Raw genomic sequence first — 26,022 nt, 5'->3', positions numbered from 1 at the left:
GTAGGCAGGGCATTGGAAGCCACCCGTTATATGGTCGTTTCCATCCTCCAGTTTGCAGAGCAGGCATCTTGGTTGCTTCGTGCAGTCGCTAGCAACGTGTCCTTCTTCACCACATTTCCTACATAGACCGGATCTATCTGGGCCTTTGCAGTTTCGCGCCTGGTGGCCAAACGCCATGCATTTAAAAAGCATCGCTCCATCTGCTTGGTGACTCGTGGGGCGAATCTCAACGGGCACACCGACCATCCTATTTTCACCCCGCCTCCACCATTTTGTTGGCAGCCTCTGCTGGTAGTCGTATTGCTGCTACTTGTGTGCCACCGTACGCTCTCCTCAGTCGAATCGTCATTTGCACTTCCCCCAGCTTACTTTGTGAGACCAGTGCATCCCTCAGTTCGTCTTCCGTCAAGATCTCGTCCAGGTCTCTGCACTCGACCACTGCTTCCTGCGTTAGAGCTCTTACGTTACTGTCACTGCCCAATGAATTGGCAATGAGCTCCCGGAAGGCCGAGCTCTTGATCGTGGGATCTTTCTTCAGCTCGAATAGCAACTCCCCCTTCTGGGTACGCCTAGCTCGCACCACTTTCTCACCCAAGTCTTTTAACTCCGGGTCCTCTCTCAGCTTCTTCAGGATCGCTGCGTACGACGTTTTATCGCTCGCTTCTACGATCAGGGCATCACCTTTAACTCTCTACTGAGGAGAACGACGTTTTTCATTTTTCTTCTGTTCCTTCCTCTTTTCCACATTCTCCTTCTGCTTCTTCCTCTTCTCCCGCTGGCTTTCCACGGTCTGCCACTCACCATCCTTGACGCGTTCCTTCTGCACGCTGGCAAAGTCTTGCACGTTCCGCTGCTTCTTCGAACCTTCCTGCTCTCCAGGCGAATCCCTTCCTCGCTTTTCCGTGCGAGTGATTCGGGGACTTTTAGGTGCCTGCTGCGTCTCAACTGCTGTATGCTCCGCCGCATCTTTCAGCACCTTTTCAGCTGCTTCGGCTTTCTTTTTCAGCGCGATCTGTTCGTGTTCGGCTGCTTTTACGGCGGACTTAATGCTTGTCACTAGAAGCTTGATCTTCGTGTGAACATTGTGCTTGTCCTTCACGAAGTCATAAAGCTCGTTGACTCGCTTCCGCACCTCGATCAGGTTGGACCTCCCGAATTGTAGCTCCTCCTGAGTAGCACTACTTTCCGATTTTTGGGTGGACACCCTATTCCAGGATCCTAGTAATTTTTAAATGCAAATCATGAGATTTAATGTGGGTCCAGCGAAGGCAGAATGGTGCAATGGGTTGATTTAAAAGATCTGCATCCTGGACGATTTCCAGTTTAACCAGGACAGATTTTGGTAGATTTTTTAGTTTAAAACATTACTGTATCTTCTTAATAAAATGCCTGTTTCGTTGCTTTTAACCTTCCGCAACTCGCTTCAACTTTCATAACACTAAAACTCGCGTGTTGTAAAAAGTACAACAGTCCTTAAATCCGTTATAATGAAGCCAATTCAAATGATACCAACGTGATTTTTTCGGGAAAATAATAAAGGGGATATATTCTCTCATTGAGGACATTTTTAGTCCAATGCATCTTCTGCTGGTCCTCCGGAAGATCCGGAACCAACGGAACACTGGTGAAAATAGTCCATCTTCACAATAAATGGCGCAACGTTTCTAATAAGAATTCTAAAAACTCTGAAAAAATCTCGGCCCTATGAGTCAAGAAAAAAATGGTTTAGAATTCTCCCACTGAGCGGCGCTAGTGTACATGAAAATACCAGTTTGGTTCGATATCTCGAGATCTATGGGATTTAGGAAATTTCCGTCTTCTACAAAGTTGTTCAAGGATTGGAAACCAATATGTTGAGAAGCTAATTAGTTTGAAATTCATCCGCAATGTGGCGCTACTGTATATGAGAGATCAGTTTGGTTTGATATCTCAGGATCTATTGGTTTTGGAAAGTTGCCATTTCCTATAAAGTTGTTCGAGCATTGGAAATCCATATGGAGAGAAACTGTTTAGTTCAAAATTTCATGTGAGTCTCAACTCAATGAATTTGATAGTGCGTAGAACTTATACAATATCATTGATTCTTATAGCTAGTAGTACGGATAAAGTTATTAGTACGGATTGGTGGTAATTAGCTCATCTATAGCCTAAAAAATAAACAAGGTCAAGTGAATTTTATAGATTTGATAGCAAAGAATGCTATATATACTAGGCTCGTCAAGTGGATTTAATTGCACACTATTGAGGTCAGGAAAGGGGAGTTCATACTGTATGTCACCGAAACTGTGGTAAATCAATAAGAACACTCAATGAACTGTATGTAACTTAACCAGAGTTCATTCGTAGCTTAAAAGCAACAACATTGCGTAATACATTTATTTGCTGAAGAGGCGTTGACGAGTTTTACTACCCCATCGGCTACAAATCTTTTAAGAGTTTCGCAAGAAGTCGATCGAGACGTATAGTATACAATGGCAACAGCATCCGGGGATCCAACTTTCAACCAGCAGAGCTGCGTTGGCTGCAGTGAGGTCACTCACAATGATGGTACATCGATGGAATGCCACCGATGCCTTCGTTGGTACCACGGTGCTTGTGCAGGTAATAGTGATGTGGTCACGGATGGCAATTGGAATTGTCCAGCGTGCGTTTCGATAGTAAGTACGAAGACGAAATCGATATTGTCAACCAGCAGCAATCGGTCGTTAAAAAGGCGGTTGGAGATGCAACGGTTAGAAAAACTTCAAAAAGCGAAAGAGAAGCATATGCTTGAACGGCAGGAGCTGGAGCGCCGCCGAGAAGAACGTATTCAGAAGGAAAGGGAAGAACTAGCGCAGCAGTTCATCGAGGACAAATTCGCGTTGCTGATGGCTGAAGCGTTAGATGATGAAGGTGGTAGTGTGCGGAGCAGTAAAACAGGCGAAAACAGTGTGGACAAGGTTCGAAAGTGGATGGAAGCAGGAAATTGTGAGGCTACCGCTGGAGATACGGCGCTAGGGGATTCTATAGTGAGTTTGCCGCAGCCACCAGTGACTGGAAATCAGAACATTCTTCTGCATGGAACTCCGCTTAGCTCATTGGGGACTAAGGTCGTCAGCACCCACACTGCTAGATTGAACACCGGTACAGGCAATAGACCCAAGCTTTATCCCTTACTACCCTCAGAGGGGATCTCTACAAACAGCGGAGAAGTGAATAATAATATATGTGTACAGAAGTTGCCAACGATAGCAGCAGAAAACTGCCATTATACACTTCCTTCAAAAACACCAGCTCAATTGTCCCAGCTATCATCAGCACCAAACATGGAGACTGATAAGGGACGCATGCCCATGCCAGTTCCGAGGATGCCTCAGTCATCAGTGCCGATGTCGACAGTTCCAACAGGGGTTGATATGCAGCGAACGTATGGTGTGCCATTAGCTCCATGTGCGACTATGCATTCAGTGGCAGCTACAGATTGGACGTTACCTCTACCACCACGACTGAATCCAGTACCAGCAACAGGTAAAACGTTGTCAACAATGCCATTTCTAGGATACCCAACGTATCAGTTCATACCACAGCAACCACCATTCTATCCCGTACACGCGATGCCGAAACCACCAGGGCAAGCATATCATCCACAGGTGCTGCCGGCTAGTGCAACACGTAACGAATTAGCCGGGCCACATCTCGGTCAATATCAGCAGCAGATGGCAGCGAGACAGGCAGTGCCAAGAGATCTTCCGAGCTTCACAGGGGACCCAGAGGCCTGACCTTTCTTTATTAGTAGCTATCGCAATTCGACGATGATGTGCGGCTATACTGATGCGGAAAATTTAATGCGCAAAAATGTTTACGCGGCAATGCCCTAGAGGTTGTTAGAAGCAACCTGCTTCTTCCATCGTCAGTTCCACAAGTCATGGTTACATTGGAGACGCTGTTTGGCAACCCGGAACGCTTGATGCAGTCGCTGCTGAGTAAAGTTAAGAGTACGCCTGCACCAAAGGCGGATCGGCTTGAAACGCTCATAAATTTTGGCATTTCGTGCAAAACCTGGTAGGGCTCTTAAAGGTAGCTAATCAGCAAACGCACGTGGCGAATCCTTCTTTACTGCACGATTTGGTCGATAAGCTCCCTGCAAATATTCGATTGGACTGGGCGCTTTACAAGAAGCGAATGGTTGTAGCAGATTTGGAAACGTTTAGCAACTGTATGTCGGCGATAATTTCAGCGGCAAGCAACGTTACGCGTTATAGTGACGTAGAAGTGCCAAGAGCAACTAGGATTGAAAAGCAGAAATCTAAAGAGAAGTCGTATGTCAACATGCATAGCGCCGAAGACGACCGTGAGCAAGTAAAGGGACAAAGAGCCGAAAATAGTTCTAGCAAAAATACTGGTACCGTGAAGCCTTGCTTTATTTGCGAGAAGGTTGGGCACAGGGTAAAAGAATGCTTTAAATTCAAGTCTCTTTCCCTGAACGATCATTGGAAGGCGATCAAAGACCACCAATTATGCCTTAAGTGCCTAGTGCCACATGGTAGATGGCCTTGTCGGACGTCGAAGTCCTGCGATGTCAGCGGTTGTCGCGCCTACCACCATTCGCTTCTCCATCCCGGATCTCCTGAGTCAACTGAAGTCACTGTTGTGTCCGTTCATCGTCAGCCGAAGCATCCCACCATATTTCGGATCATACCTGTTATACTCTATGGCAAGGTAAAGCAATTCCAAACGTTCGCTTTTCTAGATGAAGGCTCGGATAGAGTCACTAGAGAAGAGAAGCGTTCCAGAAGAGTTAATATGGAGATAGCTGGTGCAGAGAGAGGTCAACGCTTTCCTTTGCTGAACGTGTGCACCGTTGGTCGTCTTGATTTGCCTCATCAATCGTTGGACTACAAACTGCTAGCGGAAAGGTTTCCTCATTCGCTCCTTTCGTGTTGGTTACTGCACAGCTGTGTAGAACAAGTTGAAATGCATCATCAGAGCCAGTGCTCCCCACACTTGGAGCTTTCTAGAAGAAATTTATCATGGGGTATAACATCCCGAATAAGTCTTCTATCATGACAGCTTGTGAAAAAAGTTTCTCGCGGTATGCTACATATCGTATATGTACACAGAGATGATAAGTGAGAGACTTGTTCTTTCCCTTTAGGATTCAATCCCTGGTTACGCACATAAGGCAACAGAGCAGAAAATTAATGGTTCTGATATCAAGCGAACTTGGTATTTGCCATTAGGTGTGGTTATTAACCCAAAGAAGCCCGGAAAAATCCGGATTGTTTGGGATGCAGCGGCCAAAGTAAACGGAGTGTCCTTCAACTCGATGCTTTTGAAGGGTCCGGATATGTTGACCTCACTTCCAGCAGTTTTATTTCGATTCCGAGAACGAAAGTTCTGCGTCACTGCTGACATCAAAGAGATGTATCATCAGGTCAAAATTCGCGCAGCTGATCGTTCGTCCCAACGGTTCCTGAATCGATCTGATCCGTCTGCAAAGTTGGAGATTTACATAATGGATGTGGCGACATTTGGTTCTACTTGTTCGCCATGCTCGACACAGCATGTTAAAAACGTTAACGCTGCCGAATGGCAAAAGGTGTACCCTGAAGCAACAAGAGCAATAGTTCAAAACAACAACGTGGATGATTATTTAGACAGCCGCGATACGGAAGAAGGGCTGATTAACTTAGCAAACGACGTTCGAACTGTGCACTCCAAAGCTGGGTTTGACCTGAAAAACTTACGCTCTAATTCGAATGTAGTCTTGCGACGGGTCGGGGAAAGATCGGCCGTGCTGGAGAAAGTGATTGGAGAGGACAAAACGAATCAACAAGAGAGGGATCTGGGAATGACTTGGCTGCCAGTAGAAGATGTGTTTACATTCTCAGTCGTTCTGTCAGACGACTTGCAGCGGATGGTATTCGGAGACGGAACAGTGTCCAAGCGAGGCATTCTGCGGCTGCTGATGAGCTTATTCGATCCCCATGGATTGATTTCCAACTTTCTCATCCATGGAAAAATTGTAATCCAAGACCTGTGGCGTAGCGGAGTGAGTTGGGATGAAGCGATTCCTCAAGAAATCTTTACTCGCTGGAAACGTTGGATCGGACAACTTCCCAATCTGCAGAATGTTCGTGTGCCAAGGTGCTATTTCCCAGAGTACAACGTAGATGACCTTCAAACTCTCGAGATGCACGTTTTTGTCGACGCGAGTGAGTTGGCCTATGCTTGTGTGGCTTACTTTTACATCATGGAGCAGGGTACACCTCGGTGCGTTTTCGTGTCTTCGAAGGCCAAGGTAGCGCCACTTAAATCGCTATCGATTCCACGCAGGGAGCTGCAAGTAGGTGTAATCGGATGTCGGCTAGCGAAAACCATTAAAGAGAACCACACTCTTCCGGTCAAGCGTACCGTCTACCATAGCGATGCTAGTACGTTACTGTCGTGGATTAGGTCAGACACACGGAAGTATCGGCAATACGTAGCAGTCAGGATAGGAGAAATCTTTGAAAGTACCAATATCTCCGAATGGCGGTGGGTTCCCACGAAACTAAATGTGGCAGACGATGCAACGAATTGGACAAATGAGCCTACCGTTAAGCCTGACAGTCGATGGTTTGAAGGACCAGAGTTCTTGTATCTGCCGGAAAAATTATGGCCTCAGCAAGTTGCCCAACCAAAAGAAACGACTGAGGAGCTGCGTCCGGTTCACATGCACCAGGAGATAGTACGATCTTCTATTATCGACGTCTCTAGGTTTTTAAAATGGTTTCTATTTCATTGATTGCTGCCGTACCAGAAGAGATGACAGAAGAAGCATACTGAGTCAAGAAGATTACAAGCGTGCTGAAAATGCCCTTTGGCGATTAACACAATCTGACGAATATGGAGATGAAATAGTGGAGTTGACTAGAAACTCGAAGGATTTAGCAAGACGGCAGATTAAGCCAGGCGTTTTACGCATGCTCTCACCCTTCTTGGATGAATTCGGAGTGATAAGGATGGAAGGTCGCATTGAAACATCGCCCTTCGCCTCCTATGAGGCAAAGTACCCAATTATCCTTCCGAAAGGACATTACGTTACTAAATTTCTAGTTGATTGGTACCACAGGCGTCTAGGACACGGGTTTGTTAAAACAGTGGTGAACGAGATGAGGCAGAAATTCTATGTATCAAGCTTGCGTGTGCTGGTGCGTGGCGTAACAAGGCGTTGTACATTTTGCATAACTCAAAGAGCCAAACCGAAGACTCCAAGAATGGCTCCTCTTCCTGCGGCACGAGTAACTTCGTATGAACGGTCATTTTCCAGAGTAGGCATCGATTATTTTGGGCCATTCGCCATCAAGGTTCAACGAAGCAACGTAAAAAGGTGGGTAGTCTTGTTTACATGCCTGGTTACCCGCGCAGTGCACCTAGAAGTAGTGGCATCATTGTCCACGGAATCGTGCAAGTTAGCATTGCGGCGGTTTATAGACCGACGGGGTGCACCAACTGAAATCTACACCGATAATGGGAGAAATTTTCAAGGAGTTAACCAAACAAATGACCACTGTGAATACAGGGTTAGCGGAGACGTTTAACGATGCCAACACCAAGTGGTCGTTCATACCGCCGGCCTCTCCAAATATGGGAGCGTGGGAGCGCATGGTGCGATCCGTCAAGGCAGCGATGGATGGAATACGTCATCTGCGGGCGCCCACTGAGGAAGTATTCCAGACACTGTGTACAGAAGCTGAATCAATGGTGAATTCTAGACCTCTAACATACATACCGCTGGATAGCTCGGACCAAGAAGCCTTAACTCCCAACCATTTTCTTTTGTTGAGTTCTTCGGAGGTTAAGCAAATCATCAAGAAGCCTACGAGCGATAAGATAGGGCTTCGGAGTGACTGGGATCAATGCCAACTGATGCTTGACCGTTTCTGGACTAGGTGGATTCGCGAATATCTACCTACCATCACTAGGAGAACGAAATGGTTCGAGGACGTTCAGCCGATAGCAGAAGGGTCGCTGGTGTTTATCGTAAACGAAAAAGGAACGTAATAGCTGGGTACGAGGTAAAGTGGTAAAGCTAATTTCCGGAGCAGATGGACGAATCAGACAGGCTGATGTGCAAGTGACTGCAGGTGGAGTTCTACGACGAGCAGTAGCGAAGTTAGCAGTGCTAGATGTGCTGCAAAGTGGTAAGGCTGCCGGAGCCGGGAATCCTTACGGGTCGGGGAATGTGAGCACTGGCAACACGGATGGTCACATGGCTATGTGTGCAATATATGGTGGCGATCAGGATCACCCTTCGATCGCACGGTCATAGGTCGATGTATATGTAGCTACAATGTGTCAGATGAGATGATTGGCTAAATTGAAAAATTGTTATCGCTACTAGGTATACGTTTCCAGATTATAATTCAGAAAGTTTCCAGAACTCCAGTTGAATATAAATTAATAAGTAATTGTGAGTATCAACTCAATGAATTTGATAGTGCGTAGAGCTTATAAAATATCATTGATTCTTATAGCTAGTAGTACGGATAAAGTTATTAGTACGGATTGGTGGTAATTAGCTCATCTATAGCCTAAAAGGTGAACAAGGTCAAGTGAATTTTATAGATTTGATAGCAAAGAATTCTATATACTAGGTTCGTCAAGTGGATTTAATTGCACACTATTGATGTCAAGAAAGGGGAGTTCATACTGTATGTCACCGAAACTGTGAGTAAATGAATAAGAACACTCAATGAACTGTATGTAACTTAACCAGAGTTTAATCGTAGCTTAAAAGCAACAACATTGCGTAATACATTTGTTCGCTGAAGAGACGTTGACGAGTTTTACTACCCCATCGGTCACAGTGGTTATTATCATCAATGACTACTATTTAGGTATTATTATGATATAATTCATTAATCATTTGTTTGCGTAGTACATATAACTTCCTTGTTATTATCAGAAATGGTTTAGAAGACAATCGTTGGTCTAGGACGAACTGTACAAAACGACCATTCACAGAGGTTCCAGATTTGCGGAAAGGCCGTCTGGTAGCCACCTACGGCCGTTGCAGAGTAAGAACTGTGAATTAACACTAAGACCTCCATCAAAAATGTATTAGAAAAAATTGCGCTACTCTAGGACGAACCATCCTAAATGACCATTAGGGGTTTTCCAAATTATTCGGAAGGCTGCCTGGTGGCCAAGTGCAGTCATAGCTGATTAAGACTTTGAAATATCTTCAAGATCACCGCCAGAAAAGGTTTAGAAAAAAATGCGCTGCTCTAGGAAAAAAATTCCAAAATCATCATTTCCACGGTCGTTCCGGATTATCCCGAAGACCATCTGACCATCTGTAATGACTGAGAATTTCATCCAAAATCACCGTCAGAAATGGTTTAAAAAAATTGCGCTGCTCTAGGACGAACTTCACACAATTACCATTTTTACGGATGTTCCGGTTTTTCGGAAGGCCGACTGGTGGCCACTGCGGTCGTAGCATAGTAGGAGCTGTGTATTAACTCGAATATTGCCGTGAGAAATGGTTTACAAAAAATTGCGCTGCTCTAGGATAAACTTTTCAAAATGACAATTTTTACGGACGTTCCGGGTTTTCCGGAAGGCCTCCTGGAAGTCACCTACAGTCATAGGTGAGTGAGAACTGCGAATTACCTCCAAGTTTATTATCAGAAATGATATAGAAGAAAATCGCGTTACTTTAGGATTAATAGTTAATGAAATAAATAAATAATTCATTACTGGTCACTTTTCCCAGTGCACCTGAGCCTTTTATTTAGCTATATTTACCCGAGCCTTCTATCGAATCACTTTTCTTATCTTTTCAATTGATGAAGAACTAATTTTTTGAGGAATACATGGTGGTTTGGTGCATATTGGTCAACTGACGAAAAAGTTATCTAATTTTTACTCAATGTGTTGTACTTTCTACAACGGTGCGAGTCCCGGAAGGTTAACGGATTTTAGGATTTTATTGTTTTTTGCAGTGCGCGCAATGTATCCCCCGTGGGAAAACCCCATTCAGTGTACATCAAAAGGCGCCTTCACTGCGAGGTGGGTTGACCGGCTTTACTCTTCCAATCTGATACATTATAAGCAACCTACATGAAAGCCAAGTATTTGCAATAATCTCCCAAACCCACAAACCCTTGTTCTACGGAAACTCACCGTCAATTCTTTTCTATTAATTCCGCTGTTCCAAACAGCACATTCATTCCCAAGCTACACAACATTTTCACCGAGTTTCATCCATTCCCAGTGGCTGCAATTACTCAATTTATTGAAATTGCTGAAATTCCATCGCTACCTTCCCAGGATGCTGAAGGAAGCGCGCTCGATCGGTACTATGTAGCAATCAATTTCTCCCTTGGGGGGACATAGGGGCTGCTCCCTGGGAGACCAATAAGAAGTACGTTCCATTAATACAATGGAAATGGAATTAAAATCCCTTCTCGTTTGAGTTTTTTTTTTGCGTTTTTGTACTTCAATGTCGCAACGAAAGGTTGCACTTTCATTAAAAAAACGAACATTTCATAAGAGACAAGCTTCAAAAATATAGATGTCAGTTTTCAATTTAATTTAGATGCAGGATTAAATTGATTAAATTGTAAATTGATTAAATTGTAATGCAATGAAAATGGTTCATCGAAAAATAAATATATTGTTTTCTTGGTTTATGGTGAGAAAGGCACATCCCCCCGCAGATGGATAAATCCGCAATTTTTCTCCTATCTACCTCATGCTGAGCAAAGCGAACGATTCATTGTATACCTCGAAGTCCTTCATTTGTTTCATTTTCAATCAAGTGTCCACCCCCTTCCGTTGGGGCCATCCACTTCTCGCCCGGGAGAAATTCCAAATTTCATCCCAAATAAGATTCGTTTCGCGTTCATTATGCATTGTTATGTTGTTGCTGAAATTGCTCGGAGGAGAAAAAATCCAAACTGGAAATTGTTTTCTCCTAGTCGTTGATCTGGTGCCGGTCCGCCGTCGTCGCTCGCTCGCTCTCGGTGGCGTTGCTATGCCCGAGCACCTATTCGTGTAACAGAATCACGCCCAAGCACTGATCGTTTCGCAGTAATGAATGCAAAGTCCCCTCTCGTGCTTTTCGATGATGGAAATAAGCAACATACCGAACCGACGCAAGTGCCATCTTTCATGCCCTGTTGAAGGTGAAATTGGTCCGAGGGTCTTCCTTCTTCGTAGACCACGACGCCGTACGGATACGTCTTCGTCCTTTTATCTAGCGAGGCGAACAAAATGAAATGAATATTTTCATAATTGATTCGTGATAAGAGTCTTGAGTGAATGGCTCGCTGGTTGTATACCGAGAAGAAACAGTGCGGCTCGTGTTTGGTCTTGCTTTTGAAAAATTTAATATCATCGAGAAATGACACCTGATTCCGTGATAGAGATATAGGCAGAGAGCTTATTTTATACTTGTGTTTCTCTGCCCATTGTGATGATGGAGGATGTTTGTGCAGTAACTGTATACACAAATAAGAATAAAATTGAAAAACTCCCAAATGGATTTAGAGATGTGCGCCGGTCTTAAAATCTTCGGTGGCGGCATTTGTTGAAATTTGCTTAGCAGCGGAGTTTAAATTTGATCATCTTCATGATATCAGGAAGTGAGCCTAACCAACGCCAAAATCAGTCCCACATGGACTCGAGCCATCTACAACAATGAATCCTTCTATCCGTAAGCGATGCCAAGTTGTCAATCGGCTTCAAAAGAATTTCCAATTTCCTGTCAACAATCCACTCCATCTGCAGGGGACTGTCAAGTCAAGAAGCATCCTGCCAGCATTCATTCGACACCAAACATGGAATCCGGAAGCGCTGTCGTATTCTGAAACAGAGCCCCCGTTCGCGAGCATATGCATGGTGGGCGGGTAATTAAAATCTCTTTCACAGGCAAACACCTCGCGGAGACATCGGCACCGGTGACGTTTGCCGGTTGCAGATGAAACAGATGAAAGTGAGCAGCAATCGACAGGGTTGATGTCGCCAGGGGAAATGCAATATCCTTGATGGGAATGTGTGATGCGAATTCAAACACATGGTTTCTGTGTTGCCACGGATGAGATTCGTGGAAAACAAGTTATTGTAGTTTCCGCGTCGCAATTGCGGTACAGTAACTGAATAATTATATAAATTTGCCACTAAACAACGGTTGTTTCATTTTTTGCATTACTCATTATAATAGCGATACAACATTCATATCCCAGAAATTCAGATCAAAGCACAGCATCGCACTTTGCGAACTGTGAACTATCCGTACATTATTCCTCTAAAGTTTGATACCCTCATACAATGTACTTTCAACAATCTTTTCCGAGCATGATATTCCCATTCGCCGCATTATACTTCTCTTCGGAAACCCTTTTTCCGAAAACACGACAATAACAACCTAAGCCTTTCTCGACCGTTGGGATTACCGGCACATGTCGCTTGATTCCCCACTCGAAGCAAGAAAGCGACTATTTTTTTTCCCCGCACGACACAAAGTGTCTCCGCGGAGCACTCGAGAGATCGGCGCACGGGAAGAATTCAATTTCCAATGGTGGCAAGGTACTTACACTGAATCTTCAAAGTTATTGAGGAGCTCCGGGATTCGCCTTCCTCGTTGGTGGCGGCACAGGCGTACCCGCCGGCACTTTCCCGCTCCAGCTGGGTGAGGTGCAGCGTTTCGCCGCTCTCGCCGGACATCCGCATGTTCTGTGGAAGAGGTAGAGAGGTGTTTGAGTACGTATATGAATGCCGGCTTATTGAAGGTTATTGTTATATTTTCTGGTATCAAGGCGATACGTGGAATGGTTACGTGGAATGAAATTATCGTTCTAGGGAATTTTATTCAAATGTTGAATTTTCTACAAACAATACGGGAGAAGTTTTTTGTTAAAAATATGAATCGCATTAAATTCAAGGCACAAGGCTCTCAGCTTCAGGGTTTCCTGTATGTACTACATATTACGATTTAGTACTATTCCATTCAATTCCATACTGCCTAATTAGAATTTTACAAATACGTATTTCGACCTCAACAGTAAGGCTGACCTCAGTGTGCCGTACTGACCGTACTTGATCCGACTCGACGAGATACTGAAGACGGATTTGCTGTTTTGGTTGAAAATGAAAACAAATAGTAGATCCGAATCAAAATGACGCCGGTTTATTTTTCTTGCAAGTCAAAAGCTGTCATTGATAAATGTCGATCAAAGAATTTCCCTCAGAGCAGAGCCAGCCGAAGGTTGCAAATCTCTGTAATATAGACAATAATAATAATAATTAGAATTTCCCTTAGAAATGTAAAACGGAGTAAATTTTTTTAGAGTTAACCTAACACTACTTCCGACCCGGAAGTGTCCATAACTAGGGAAAGGGTTGTTTGGCCGAATGCCACTAGAATAAACCATTAGGCCGAAACCCATCTTGCCGAAAGTCACCCGGTCGAATAGGTCATTTGGTCGAAATAGACATTTGGCCGAATAGGACATTTGGGCGAATAGCTCATTTGGCCAAAAAGATCATTTAGCCGAAAAGGTCATTTGGACGAATAGGAAATTTGGTCGAAAAGGTCATTTGAGGTGTGAGAAATTATAAATTGGGAGTCAGAAGTGAGGCGTCTCACTCTCGGAGCGCGAAGTGAGTAGTGAGACACTTCACCACCCATTTTGCACTACTCACTTTTCACAGTAAGATGTGAGAAATGAGGAGTGAGAAGTACGACGTCCCACTTTTCACTCCTTTTTTCTTACTTATCACTGTGATAGTAAGTAGAGCGAAGTGAGACATTTCGCACTCCCCAGTTCCCACTTCTCACTGTAAAAAGTGAGAAGCACGAAGTGAGTATTGAGATGTCTTACTTCTCACTTCTCAAATGACATATTCGCCCAAATGACCTATTCAGCCAAACGTACTTGTATATGAAAATCGTCACTATTTCACTACCAATAATGTCGGAACCGGTTTAAGCTTGTTATATTTCTCGTTTGCATCTTTCCACTAAACACTTTATTCCCCAGTTAAAATTATCGTAATCGAGAGAAAACTAGTTATCAAATTTCCACCTTTGCACCATTTAATTATTCGTTAAATATTTTGTGTGATACAAAACGAACCAACTGGTCAGACGTAAACAGATTTTCCTTTCGTTAACACAGCTGTGCTGGCCGCATTCGGCTATACCAACACACAACTCTCTGCTCTCTACTATCCACTACTAGTGACCACTAGTGTATTGTTGTTCATGCCTGGCTATACCCACTTCATATGACTCATCCAGTCTTCCTTAGGGTGATTAAAAATTTAGCTTAATAATCTAAATTATTTTGGTTCACATACTGAACAGTCGTATTGGGTCAAATGTTCTATTCGGCCAAATGTCTTATTCGGCCAAATTGCTGTCTAAACCACCTTTGAGTTCGGACGCGCTTTTTTAGCGCTCGTGTATATAATTTTAGTAAGTTTTGACTTTTTATAAATATCATTTACTGACCGCGCCCAAATGACGGAATATTGAAACCGTCGTTTTCCAGGATGCTTTCAAGTATTGGCTACGTAAGTATGAAATTAGATTAGATTAGATATCATTTACTGATCGCGCCCGACCTCCGCATTCGTATTTTTTTATTCTCTCCACAGCAAATTGTTTTGAAAATTCAACGACATGTAAAATTGCTGCTCATCCCTTCAGACGAATGAACATTTGATATACAATTAAATTTGACTGTGTTCTACAAGCAAGCACAGTTTAAATTCATTTCGGTTTAAAAGAACAGTAAGATCGATTGTACATTGCATTCATTTGCATGCTTAAAATATGTGCATGAAGATACAATTAAAACCATAACATAATTTTCTCTGTGTACGAAAGCGCTGCCACTCACGACAAAACGCTTGAACGCGTAAAAAATGTTTTGTGTCATAAACAAAACATTTCAAACGTCACCAGCAGTAGCAAAAATAGTGCTACGGAAATAAAAAACAAATTATCAGCCCTACTGGACACACCTTCAGCACTCACCTGTACGGCTGTGGAAAAGGCCGCCAATTCGGCAGCAGATGCAGCTGTAAAAGCAATAACTAATACAACAACAATAACAACGGAAGCAGAACACTCAACAAACTTGCTGCTGGACCTCATGAATGCAGTCAAGAGCGACTTGGCAACTCTAACCAAGTCAGCTATGACTGCGGCAATAACTGAAATTACATCAGCAGTAGCAAAACGAAGCACAACTGGAGACTTCCCTTACTTAATTTCTTTGAGTGAGCAACTTTTAGAGGATGTCAAGTCAGTTTCTGCTGCTATTTCCAATATTGACTGCAGTACTGATAAAAGCTCAACGCTCGCAAACAAGACTTTGGCGGATGAAGTAGCAAAGGAATCCCAAGACAAAAACTCCACTGAAATTAATTTAGTTACTGGGACTCACCATACACAATCTCCACTGAACATCAACGTAAAACAGCACAAACCAAATCCATCTCCTACCAGACAGAAAATTGCGCGTTATGCCATTACTGAGCTTTTCGCTGACCGACGCGCAAAAATGGTGAAACTAAGTGCCAAGTCAAGGGAACTTGTATTAGACATCTCAGTGAAGCTGATTTGAAATGCTTTCTGCTAGGTAAAAAATATAGCTGGAGCCCAGGCTGGAAAAAAAAACTGGAAGAATACCGGCAGCATGAAATTTCCAGAAACACCTTCACCAATTGACTGAAAAGGCGACTAACAGTAAAAGACATCATAAACAAAAGGCATCACCAACAGTTCCCATCAGACTACGTGACCCGTGAAGGTTGTCCGTTTTTTTTGGCATACATGAAGGACCAGTCTGTTGATGTATGCGTCGCGGGAATGACTTCAGCGAGCATCAGGATGCTCCTTGCACCTGAAGGACTGGCGACGGCACCAGAACATCTACATTAAATATTCAGCCAAGTTCATCAGGAATACGGATTTGGGCCAGCTGAAGCTGCAGCTGATCTACAGTCATATCGACAATACCTGTCCAGCGAGCGGACACATCGCCTGCAATAACTACGGGAGAGCACAACGAGGTATACCACTCTCCTTCCCCCGGAAATTTTCACAAGAACGCCTTCTTCGGCTTAAGAAAGTAGCACTATCTTATCGACCGACGGGGTAAATATTTTAACAACCCACGTACTTCCAATAAGTTCTTCATCAAACAAAATGATTTACTGTCAAAATTTCAATCGCATGAAAAGCCCAGCTGAAATGAAGGAAATTCATACTAACATCTTAAGCTCGTCCTTCTCGGCAACTGAAACCAGCTGGGATGAAAGCGTGAATAGTGAAGAACTTTTTGGAAGCAGCTTTAATTTATTCTGGGGCGACCGCGATTTCTCAGAATCTAAAAAAAAGTCTGGTGGTGGAGTTCTAATCGCAATCTCTACCAATTTTGATTCAGAAATATAAAACTAACAAAAAATATAAAAACTTTGAACATGTTTGGGTGGAATATAACATTGCAGTCAGAAACCCATGTTTTTTCCTCTGTGTATTTTCCAGCGGAACATGCGCAAACAACATTTTATGAAAGCTTTTTAAAAACTGCGGAAGAAATTATATCGGAACTTCCACCTGAAGTCAAAGTACATATTTACGGAGACTTTAATCAACGCACCGCTGACTTTATTCCAGATTCTGAGAACGAACAAATTCTGCTTCCAGTCGCTAGGGAAAATGGAACAGTAATATAAACAGTAATATGACAGAACTTCTAGCCTATGACTTCAGATTTACATTAAAAATCAACTGAATTGTTACCTTGATCTCCTACTAACGAATATTCAAGAAGATTTCTGTGTGTTTGAATCATTGAATCCCTTATGGAAAAACGAAACATTCCACACGGCAATTGAAAACTATTTGCTTGTACATGGTAAACGATATTCTAAACGCTTTAAAAAACTTAGAAGCATCTAAAGGCCCTGGTCCGGACAGTATTCCACCGATATTTATGAAGAGTCTCAGGGCGCCTGGCTAAAAAGCTGACGGCACCTTTGTTTTGGCTCTTTAGATTGTCATTGGAATCCGTAAATTTTCCCAGGGTATGGAAAAGCATCACTGCTAGAGATTCAAATAGCCATCCATGAGCATGAAGTCGAATAAAGCCCCAGGGGTCGATCGCATATCAGCCGAGATGCTCAAAGCTTGACCCCATGACATCCACTCGACTACTGCATCGTTTATTTCGTAATATCTGGGACACCGCAACTTTCCCGGTCGACTGGATGCAAGGATCTTAGTGAAGGTGCCAAGACAGGGTGACCTGCTTGTATGCGATAGCTGGTGAGGCATTATGTTGCTGTGTACCGATCTCAAAGTTCTATGCAAAATTATCCTAGCCCGGATTCAAGAAAAGATCGATGCGATTCTTCGGCAGCAGCAGGCAGGATTCCGTGACGGAAGATCCTGTGACCATATTGTCACGCTCCGTATCATTCTGGAGCAGGTCAACGAATTCCAAGAGTCCCTTTACTTGGTATTCATTGACTACGAAAAAGCTTTCGACCGTCTCAATCACGAGAATATGTGGGGCGCCCTGAGGCGCAAGGGGGTTCCTGAGAAAATCATCGGCCTCATCGAGGCACAGTACGAGGCCTTTTCGTGTAGAATGCTGCACAATGCTGTCTTGTCCGACCCTATCCGGGTCGTAGCTGGTGTGAGGCAAGGATGTATTCTATCACCGTTACTGTTCCTCATCATAATCGACGAGATTCTGGTAGATGCGATTGATCGTGAACCAAACCGCGGGTTGTTATGGCATCCTATAACCATGGATCACCTAAACGACTTCGAATTGATTGATGACGTTGCACTCCTCGCGCAACGGTGCTCTGATATGCAGAGTAAGCTCAACGACCTTGCCGAGCGCTCCTCTTCGGCAGGTTTAGTCATCAACGTCAACAAAACCAAATCGTTGGATGTAAACACGGTGACTCCTTCCACTTTCACAGTAGCCGGGCAACCAGTGGAGAATGTTGAAAGCTTCCAATATCTTGGTAGCCAAATGGCGTCAGACGGCGGTACCAAGATCGACATAGGCGCACGGATCAAGAAAGCAAGGGCTGCCTTTGCGAGTTTAAGAAATATCTGGAAAAACAGGCAGATAAGTGAACGCACCAAAATATGAATTTTCAACTCTAACGTGAAATCTGTGCTGTTATACGCCAGCGAAACATGGCGTGTATCAGTGGAGAACACTCAACGGCTGCAGGTGTTCATTAACAGATGCCTGCGGTATATAATTCGGGCCTGGTGGCCTCACAACTGGATCTCAAACAACGAGCTCCATCGTCGTTGTCACCAGAGGCCGATAGCAACAGAAATTCGGGATCGGAAGTGGGGCTGGGTCGGCGTTGGGGCGGAAACGAAATCTGTAAACAAGCATTAGACTGGAACCCAGCGGGACATCGCAGCAGAGGCAGACCCAGAGGCTCATGGTGGCGAAGTCTCAATAAAGAAATAAAAGAAGTCGACCTAAATCTAACCTGGCAACAGATTAACACTAGGATTCATTCGTTCAGAAAATCGTTGTAACTAAATTTTAAAATGGCTATATCTCAGTGGTTTTTCAACCGATTTTCTCAGTTTTTTCACCAACCTCTTAGCCATCTCTTCTAGTTTCTGGACATTGCAAAATATTGTATCTAAGGGTGTTCAATTTTTCACTAGAGCTGTGGGAGTAAAGCAACGGATTCAGAAAAATGCGATTTTGGAGATATACTTATATTTCATTACCAAACATGATATCTATTCATATAGTGATGATGGAAATGATAAAATAATAAATAAAAGACATTACCTGGAACATAAGAACACATTTTGAGCACCCCTACTATGCATACGATGATAATTCGGTACCTTTAGGAACCACGTGTAGTAACACGATGTATAAAGCTTCAGAAAATGTTTTCAAGCATGTTGTCTTCTGTGAACTTGTTAAAAAAAATGTAAACTATATACGAAACATGTGTGATAATAAATTATGATGTGCCCTGGAGTTTGCCCTGGAGTTTGAGTAAAATGGTCTATCGAATCAACGAAGGCGTCCATGATGTCCACAGCCGCGGTATCAACCCAATTATGTCCTCCGAGTATTTATCTTTCACTTGCGTCTCAAATCCAGGCATTTGAGATGTTGTAAGATCTCCAAATTGTCCTGGAGTTTGAGTAAAATGGTCTATCGAATCAACCAAGGCTTCCATGATGTCTTATGCCGTAGTATGAACACTATTATGTCCTCCGAGTATTTGTCTTTCACTTCCATCTCAAATCCAGGCGTTTGAGATGTTGTAAGCTCTCCAAAATGCCCTGGAGTTTGAGTAAAATGGTCTATCGAATCAACGAAGGCGTCCATGATGTCCTCAGCCGCGGTGTCAACCCAATTATGTCCTCCGAGTATTTATCTTTCACTTGCGTCTCAAATCCAGGCATTTGAGATGTTGTAAGATCTCCAAATTGTCCTGGAATTTGAGTAAAATGGTCTATCGAATCAACCAAGGCATCCATGATGTCCTCTGCCGTAGTATGAACCCTATTATGTCCTCCGAGTATTTGTCTTTCACTTCCATCTCAAATCCAGGCATTTGAGATGTTGTAAGATCTCCAAAATGCCCTGGAGTTTGAGTAAAATGGTCTATCGAATCAACGAAGGCGTCCATGATGTCCACAGCCGCGGTATCAACCCAATTATGTCCTCCGAGTATTTATCTTTCACTTGCGTCTCAAATCCAGGCATTTGAGATGTTGTAAGATCTCCAAATTGTCCTGGAGTTTGAGTAAAATGGTCTATCGAATCAACCAAGGCTTCCATGATGTCCTCTGCCGTAGTATGAACACTATTATGTCCTCCGAGTATTTGTCTTTCACTTCCATCTCAAATCCAGGCGTTTGAGATGTTGTAAGATCTCCAAAATGCCCTGGAGTTTGAGTAAAATGGTCTATCGAATCAACGAAGGCAACCATGATGTCCCCAGCAGCGGTATCAACCCAATTATGTCTTCCGAGTATTTATCTTTCACTTGCGTCTCAAATCCAGGCATTTGAGTTGTTTTAAGATCTCCAAATTGTCCTGGAGTTTGAGTAAATTGGTCTATCGAATCAACCAAGGCATCCATGATGTCCTCAGCCGCGGTATCAACTTATGGCCTCCGAGTATTTATCTTTCACTTGCGTCTCAAATCCAAACAAATGAGATGTTGTAAGATCTCCAAATTGTCCTGAAGTTTGAGTAAAATGGTCTATCGAATCAACCAAGGCATCCATGATGTCCTCAGCCGCGGTGTCAACCCAATTATGTCCTCCGAGTATTTATCTTTCACTTGCGTCTCAAATCCAGGCATTTGAGATGTTGTAAGATCTCCAAATTGTCCTGGAGTTTGAGTAAAATGGTCTGTCGAATCAACCACGGCTTCAATGATGTCCTCTGCCGTAGTATGAACCCTATTATGTCCTCCGAGTATTTGTCTTTCATTTGCATCTCAAATCCAGGCATTTGAGATGTTGTAAGATCTCCAAATTGCCCTGGAGTTTGAGTAAAATGGTCTATCGAACCAACGAAGGCATCCATGATGTCCCCAGCCGCGGTATCAACCCAAAAATGTCCTCCGAGTATTTTTCCTTCATTTGGGTCTCAAATCCAGGCATTTGAGTTGTTGTAAGATCTCCAAATTGTCCTGGAGTTTGAGTAAAATGGTCTATCGAATCAACTAAGGCTTCTATGATGTCTTCTGCCGTAGTATAAACCCTACTATGTCCTCCGAGTATTTGTCTTTCACTTGCATCTCAAATCCAGGTATTTAAGATGTTGTAAGATCTCCAAATTGCCCTGGAGTTTGAGCAAAATGGTCCATCGAATCAACCAAGGCTTCCATGATGTCCTCAGTCGCAGTATAAACCCAATTATATCCTCCGAGTAATTGTCTTTCACCTGCGTCTCAAATCCAGGCATAGGAGATTTTGAAAGATCTCCAAATGGTCCTGGAGTATGAGTAAAATGGTCTATCGAATCAACGAAAGCTTTCATGATGCCCCTAGCCATGGTATCAACTCAATTATGTCCTCCGAGTATTCATCTTTCACTTGTGTCTCAAATCCAGGCATTTGAGATATTGTAAGATTTCCAAATTGCCTTGGAGTTTGAGCAAAATGATCTATCGAATCAACCAAGGCTTCCATGATGTCCTCTGCTGCGGTATCACCCCAATTATGTACTCCGGGTATTTGTCTTTTACTTGCGTCTTAAATCTAGGCATATGAGATGTTGTAAAATCTCCAAATTGTCTTGAAGTTTGAATCAAATGGTCTAACGGATCAACCAAGGCTTCCATGAAGTCCCCAGCCGCGGCATCAACCCAATTATGTCCTCTGAATATTTGTCTTTCACTTGCGTCGCAGTTTCAGGCAATTGAAATGTTGTGAAATCTCCAAATTGTCCTTGAGTTTGAATCAAATGGTCTACCGAAGCAGCCAAAGATTACATGAAGTTCTCAGCCGCGGCATCAGCTCAATAATGTCCTCTGAATATTTGTCTTTCCCTTGCGTCGCAATTTCAGGCAATTGAGATGTTGTAAGATCTCCAAATTGTCCATAAGGTTGAATCAAATGGTCTATCGAATCGACCAAAGTTTCCATGATGTCCCCAGCCGCGCTACCAACCCAATTATGAACTCCGAGTTTTTGGTCTTTTACTTGCATTACAAATCCAGGTATATGAGTTGATTACTTTACTTATGATGTTAATTGTTTATTATTATTATTATAATCATTCGACTGTGTATGTTTGTCTTGAAACTTTACTCTTAAACCTCAATTTTAAGAACATCACTTTGTCAGTCGAAGTCTAATTTCGGGCACGTCACGTTAAATCCGATCATCATTGATCAAATTGGTACAATCAGGTCCTAGTAATGGTGTCCTCGAGGTAAACGGAAGAAGACACTAGACACTAGAATGGAACGTATAGGCAAGCATATTGATGTCCATTATCGCCAAAAAATAGGGGGAGGGGGTGGTTACCCGATACACCAACAAGAACTTTGGTAAGTCTGCAAGTTGTACTCCCGGAATTCATCAATGATCATCCGCAGGCTGAACATCTGATCCGTCGTTGATCGACCCTCACGAAAACCTGCCTGGTATTCGCTGACGAAGGACTCTTCTAGCGGTGTCAGTCTGTTAAACAGAATACGCGAAAGAATTGTGTACGCCGAGTTCAGAAGGGTGATCCCTCTGTAATTGGCACACTCTAGTCGACGGTCATCGCTTTCAAAAGTTATGAAGAGAATGGGGAAACAATCAAAAAAGGTTGGTGTTTTGGTTCAACAGAAGAAAAGAGAGATCACTTACTACCTGGTTTATTTCGTTTTTTTTCTCTTTGAATCGAGAAAATGAGGGAACCGAAAACATTTCAGAGAGGCATCGTAAAGCGTATTGTTTTGGAAGGAGTACGTTAAGTACTACGTAGGACCAGTCACGGCAGCAGAAATCTCACACTCCGGTACACTGTCATCCCTAGCTGCATGATTTGGGTAATCACTTGTCATAAGACAATTTTTAATTGTAACTTACCAGATATGTGAGGCCTTCTTTAGTGTCTCGTACTTGACTCGACTAAATGTGTGCATGAGCTCGGAAGACATGATTAGATACATACCTTCGCTGGAGATATAGTTCCAGGCGAGGTTGATTTAGTTGACAGACAACTTGATCCACATCCAGGGCGATTTGGGGGACTAATAACATCGCATGTTTATATACCAAACATGGGCTCGGAAGATTAAATAAAACATCTGCTGGAGACATATTTCAAGGTAGGGTTGATTTGCAAGTCGTGGTTCATTTGGAAAGTAATTTAAAAACAATTATGTCCACTAAATTGCGTTGATATCGTGGCTGAAGACATCATGGCAGCCTTGGTTGATTCGGTAGGCCATTTGATTCAAACTCCAGGACAATTTGGAGATTTTACAACATCTCATATGCCTAGATTTGTGACGCACGAGAAAGTCAAATACTCGGGAGACGTAATTGAGTTGATACCGTGGCTAGGGACTTCATGGAAGCCTTGAATGATTCGGTAGACCATTTGATTTAAACTCCAGAATAATTTGGAGATCTTCCAACATATGATATGTCTGGATTTGTGACGCAAGTGAAAGACAAATACTCGGAGGAAATAATTTTGTTGAAACTGCGGCTGGGATATTATGGAAGCATTCGTTGATTCGGTAGGCTATTGTTTTCAAACTCCAGGACAATTTGGATATCCTTCAACATCTCATATGCCTGAATTTGTGAAGTAAGTGGAACTTGAAGACATTATTGGGGGGATACCGCTGCTGGAAACAGCATGGAAGCCTTGGTTGATTTGCTAGACTATTTGATACAAACTCCAGGACATTTAGGAGATATTACAACATTTGCCTAGATTTGAGACGCAAATGAAAAAGAAGCTAGAGACTTCATGGAAGCCTTAGTTGATTCGATAGACCATTTCACTCAAACTCCAGGATAATTTGGAGATCTTACAACATCTCAATTGCCTCGATTTGAGGCGCAAATGAAATGCAAATACTCGGAGGACATAAAAGAGTTGATATCGCGGCTGACGACATCATGAAAGCTTTGGTTGATTCAATAGACCATTTTGCTCATACTCTAGAACCATTTGAAGATCTTACAACATCCCCTATGCCTGGATTTGAGACGCAGGTGGAAAACAATTATTCGGAGGACATGATAGGGTTTATACTGCGACTTAGAACATCATGGAGGCCTTGGTTGATTCGATAGACCATTTTACTCAAAATCCAGGACAATTCGGAGATCTTAGAACATCTCAAATGCCTGGATTTGAGACGCAAGTGAAAAATAAATAAGGGAGGGACATAATTGGGTTAATACCGCGGCAGGGGTCATCATTGGAGCCTTGGTCGATTCGATAGACCATTTTACTCAAACTCCAGGACAATTTGGAGATCTTACAACATCTCATATGCCTGGATTTGAGGCGCAAGTGAAATACAAATACTCGAAGGACATAAAAGAGTTGATATCGCGGCTTGGGACATCATGGAAGCCTTGGTTGATTCGGTAGACCATTTTACTCAAACTCCAGGAAAACTTCCTGAAAATCCTACAATCCTTCCTGGAAATCCTACAACATCTCAATTGCCTGGATTTGAGACGCAAGTAAAATATAAATACTCGGAGGACATAACTGTGTTGAAACCGCGTCTGGGGACATCATGTAAGCCTTGGTTGATTTGATAGACCATTTTACTCATATCGGGACAATTTGGAGATCTTACAACAACTCAAATGCCTGAAACTGCAACGGAAGTGAAAGACAAATATTCAGAGGACTTAATTGGGTTGATGCCGCGGCTGGGGACTTCGTGGAAGCCTTGGTTGATTCGTTAGACCATTTGATTCAAACTGCAAGAAAATTTGGAGATCCTACAACATCTCATATGCGTGGATTTGAGACGCAAGTGAAAGACAAATACTCGGAGTACATAATTTGGGTGATCCCGCGGCAGAGGACAGCATGGAAGCCTTGGTTGATTCGATAGACCATTTTACTCAAACTCCAGTACAATTTGGAGATCTTACAACAACTCAAATGGCTAGATTTGAGACGCAGGTGAAAGACAAATACTCGGAGGACATAGTAGGGTTTTTACTACGGCAGAGGACATCATGGAAGCCTTAGTTGATTCGATAGACCATTTTACTCAAACTCCAAGACAATTTGGAGATCTTACAACAATTCAAATGCCTGGATTTAAGATGCAAGTGAATGATAAATACTCGGAGGACATAATTGGGTTGATACCGCGGCTGGGGACATCATGGACGCCTTCGTTGATTCGGTGGACCATTTTACTCAAACTCCAGGGCAATTTGGAGATCTTATAACATCTCAAATGCCTGGATTCAAGACGCAAGTAAAAGATAAATACTCGGAGGACATAATTGGGTTGACACCGCGGCTGAGGACATCATGGATGCCTTGGTTGATCCGATGGACCATTTAACTCAAACTCCAGAGCAATTTGGAGATCTTACAACATCTCAAATGCCAGGATTCGAGATGCAAGTGAAAGACAAATACTCGGAAGACATGATTGGGTTGACACCGCGGCTGAGGACTTCATGGATGCCTTGGTTGATTCGATAGACCATTTTACTCAAACTTCAGGACAATTTGGAGATCTTACAACATCTTAAATGCATGGATTTGAGACGCAAGTGAAAGATAAATACTCGGAGGACATAATTGGGTTGACACCGCGGCTGAGGACATCATGGAAGCCTTGGTTGATTCGGTAGACCATTTGATTCAAACTCCAGGACAATTTGGAGATCTTACAACATCTCATATGTTTGGATTTGAGACGCAAGTGAAAGACAAATACTCGGAGGACATAATTGGGTTGATACTGCGGCTGGGGGCATCATGGAAGCCTTGGTTGATTCGGTAGACCATTTGATTCAAATTCCAGTACAGTTCGGAGATCCTAGAACATCATAATTTATTATCACACATGTTTCGTATATAGTTTACATTTTTTTTAACAAGTTCACAGAAGACAACATGCTTGAAAACATTTTCTGAAGCTTTATACATCGTGTTACTACACGTGGTTCCTAAAGGTACCGAATTATCATCGTATGCATAGTAGGGATGCTCAAAATGTGTTCTTATGTTCCAGGTAATGTCTTTTATTTATTATTTTATCATTTCCATCATCACTATATGAATAGATATCATGTTTGGTAATGAAATATAAGTATATCTCCAAAATCGCATTTTTCTGAATCCGTTGCTTTACTCCCACAGCTCTAGTGAAAAATTGAACACCCCTAGATACAATATTTTGCAATGTCCAGAAACTAGAAGAGATGGCTAAGAGGTTGGTGAAAAAACTGAGAAAATCGGTTGAAAAACCACTGAGATATAGCCATTTGAAAATTTAGTTACAACGATTTTC

General features: G+C 42.9%; 1 protein-coding gene across 5 annotated transcripts in view; it reads right to left on the bottom strand.

The window, feature by feature from the left end:
- Window positions 1-26,022, bottom strand: part of LOC134222682 (hemicentin-1) — a 740,104-nt gene that overhangs the window by 100,275 nt on the left and 613,807 nt on the right. For all 5 annotated transcript variants that reach the window (XM_062701842.1, XM_062701853.1, XM_062701859.1 and 2 more), the window contains one exon: window positions 12,567-12,705. In XM_062701842.1, the coding sequence (XP_062557826.1) occupies window positions 12,567-12,705 (139 nt within the window). The remainder of the gene's footprint in view (window positions 1-12,566; window positions 12,706-26,022) is intronic.

Source organism: Armigeres subalbatus, chromosome 1 (genome assembly GCF_024139115.2).
Source record: "Armigeres subalbatus isolate Guangzhou_Male chromosome 1, GZ_Asu_2, whole genome shotgun sequence".
NCBI lineage: Eukaryota > Metazoa > Arthropoda > Insecta > Diptera > Culicidae > Armigeres > Armigeres subalbatus.
Note: the sequence above shows the minus strand (reverse complement) of the source record. Positions and strands in the feature narration are given on the sequence as shown.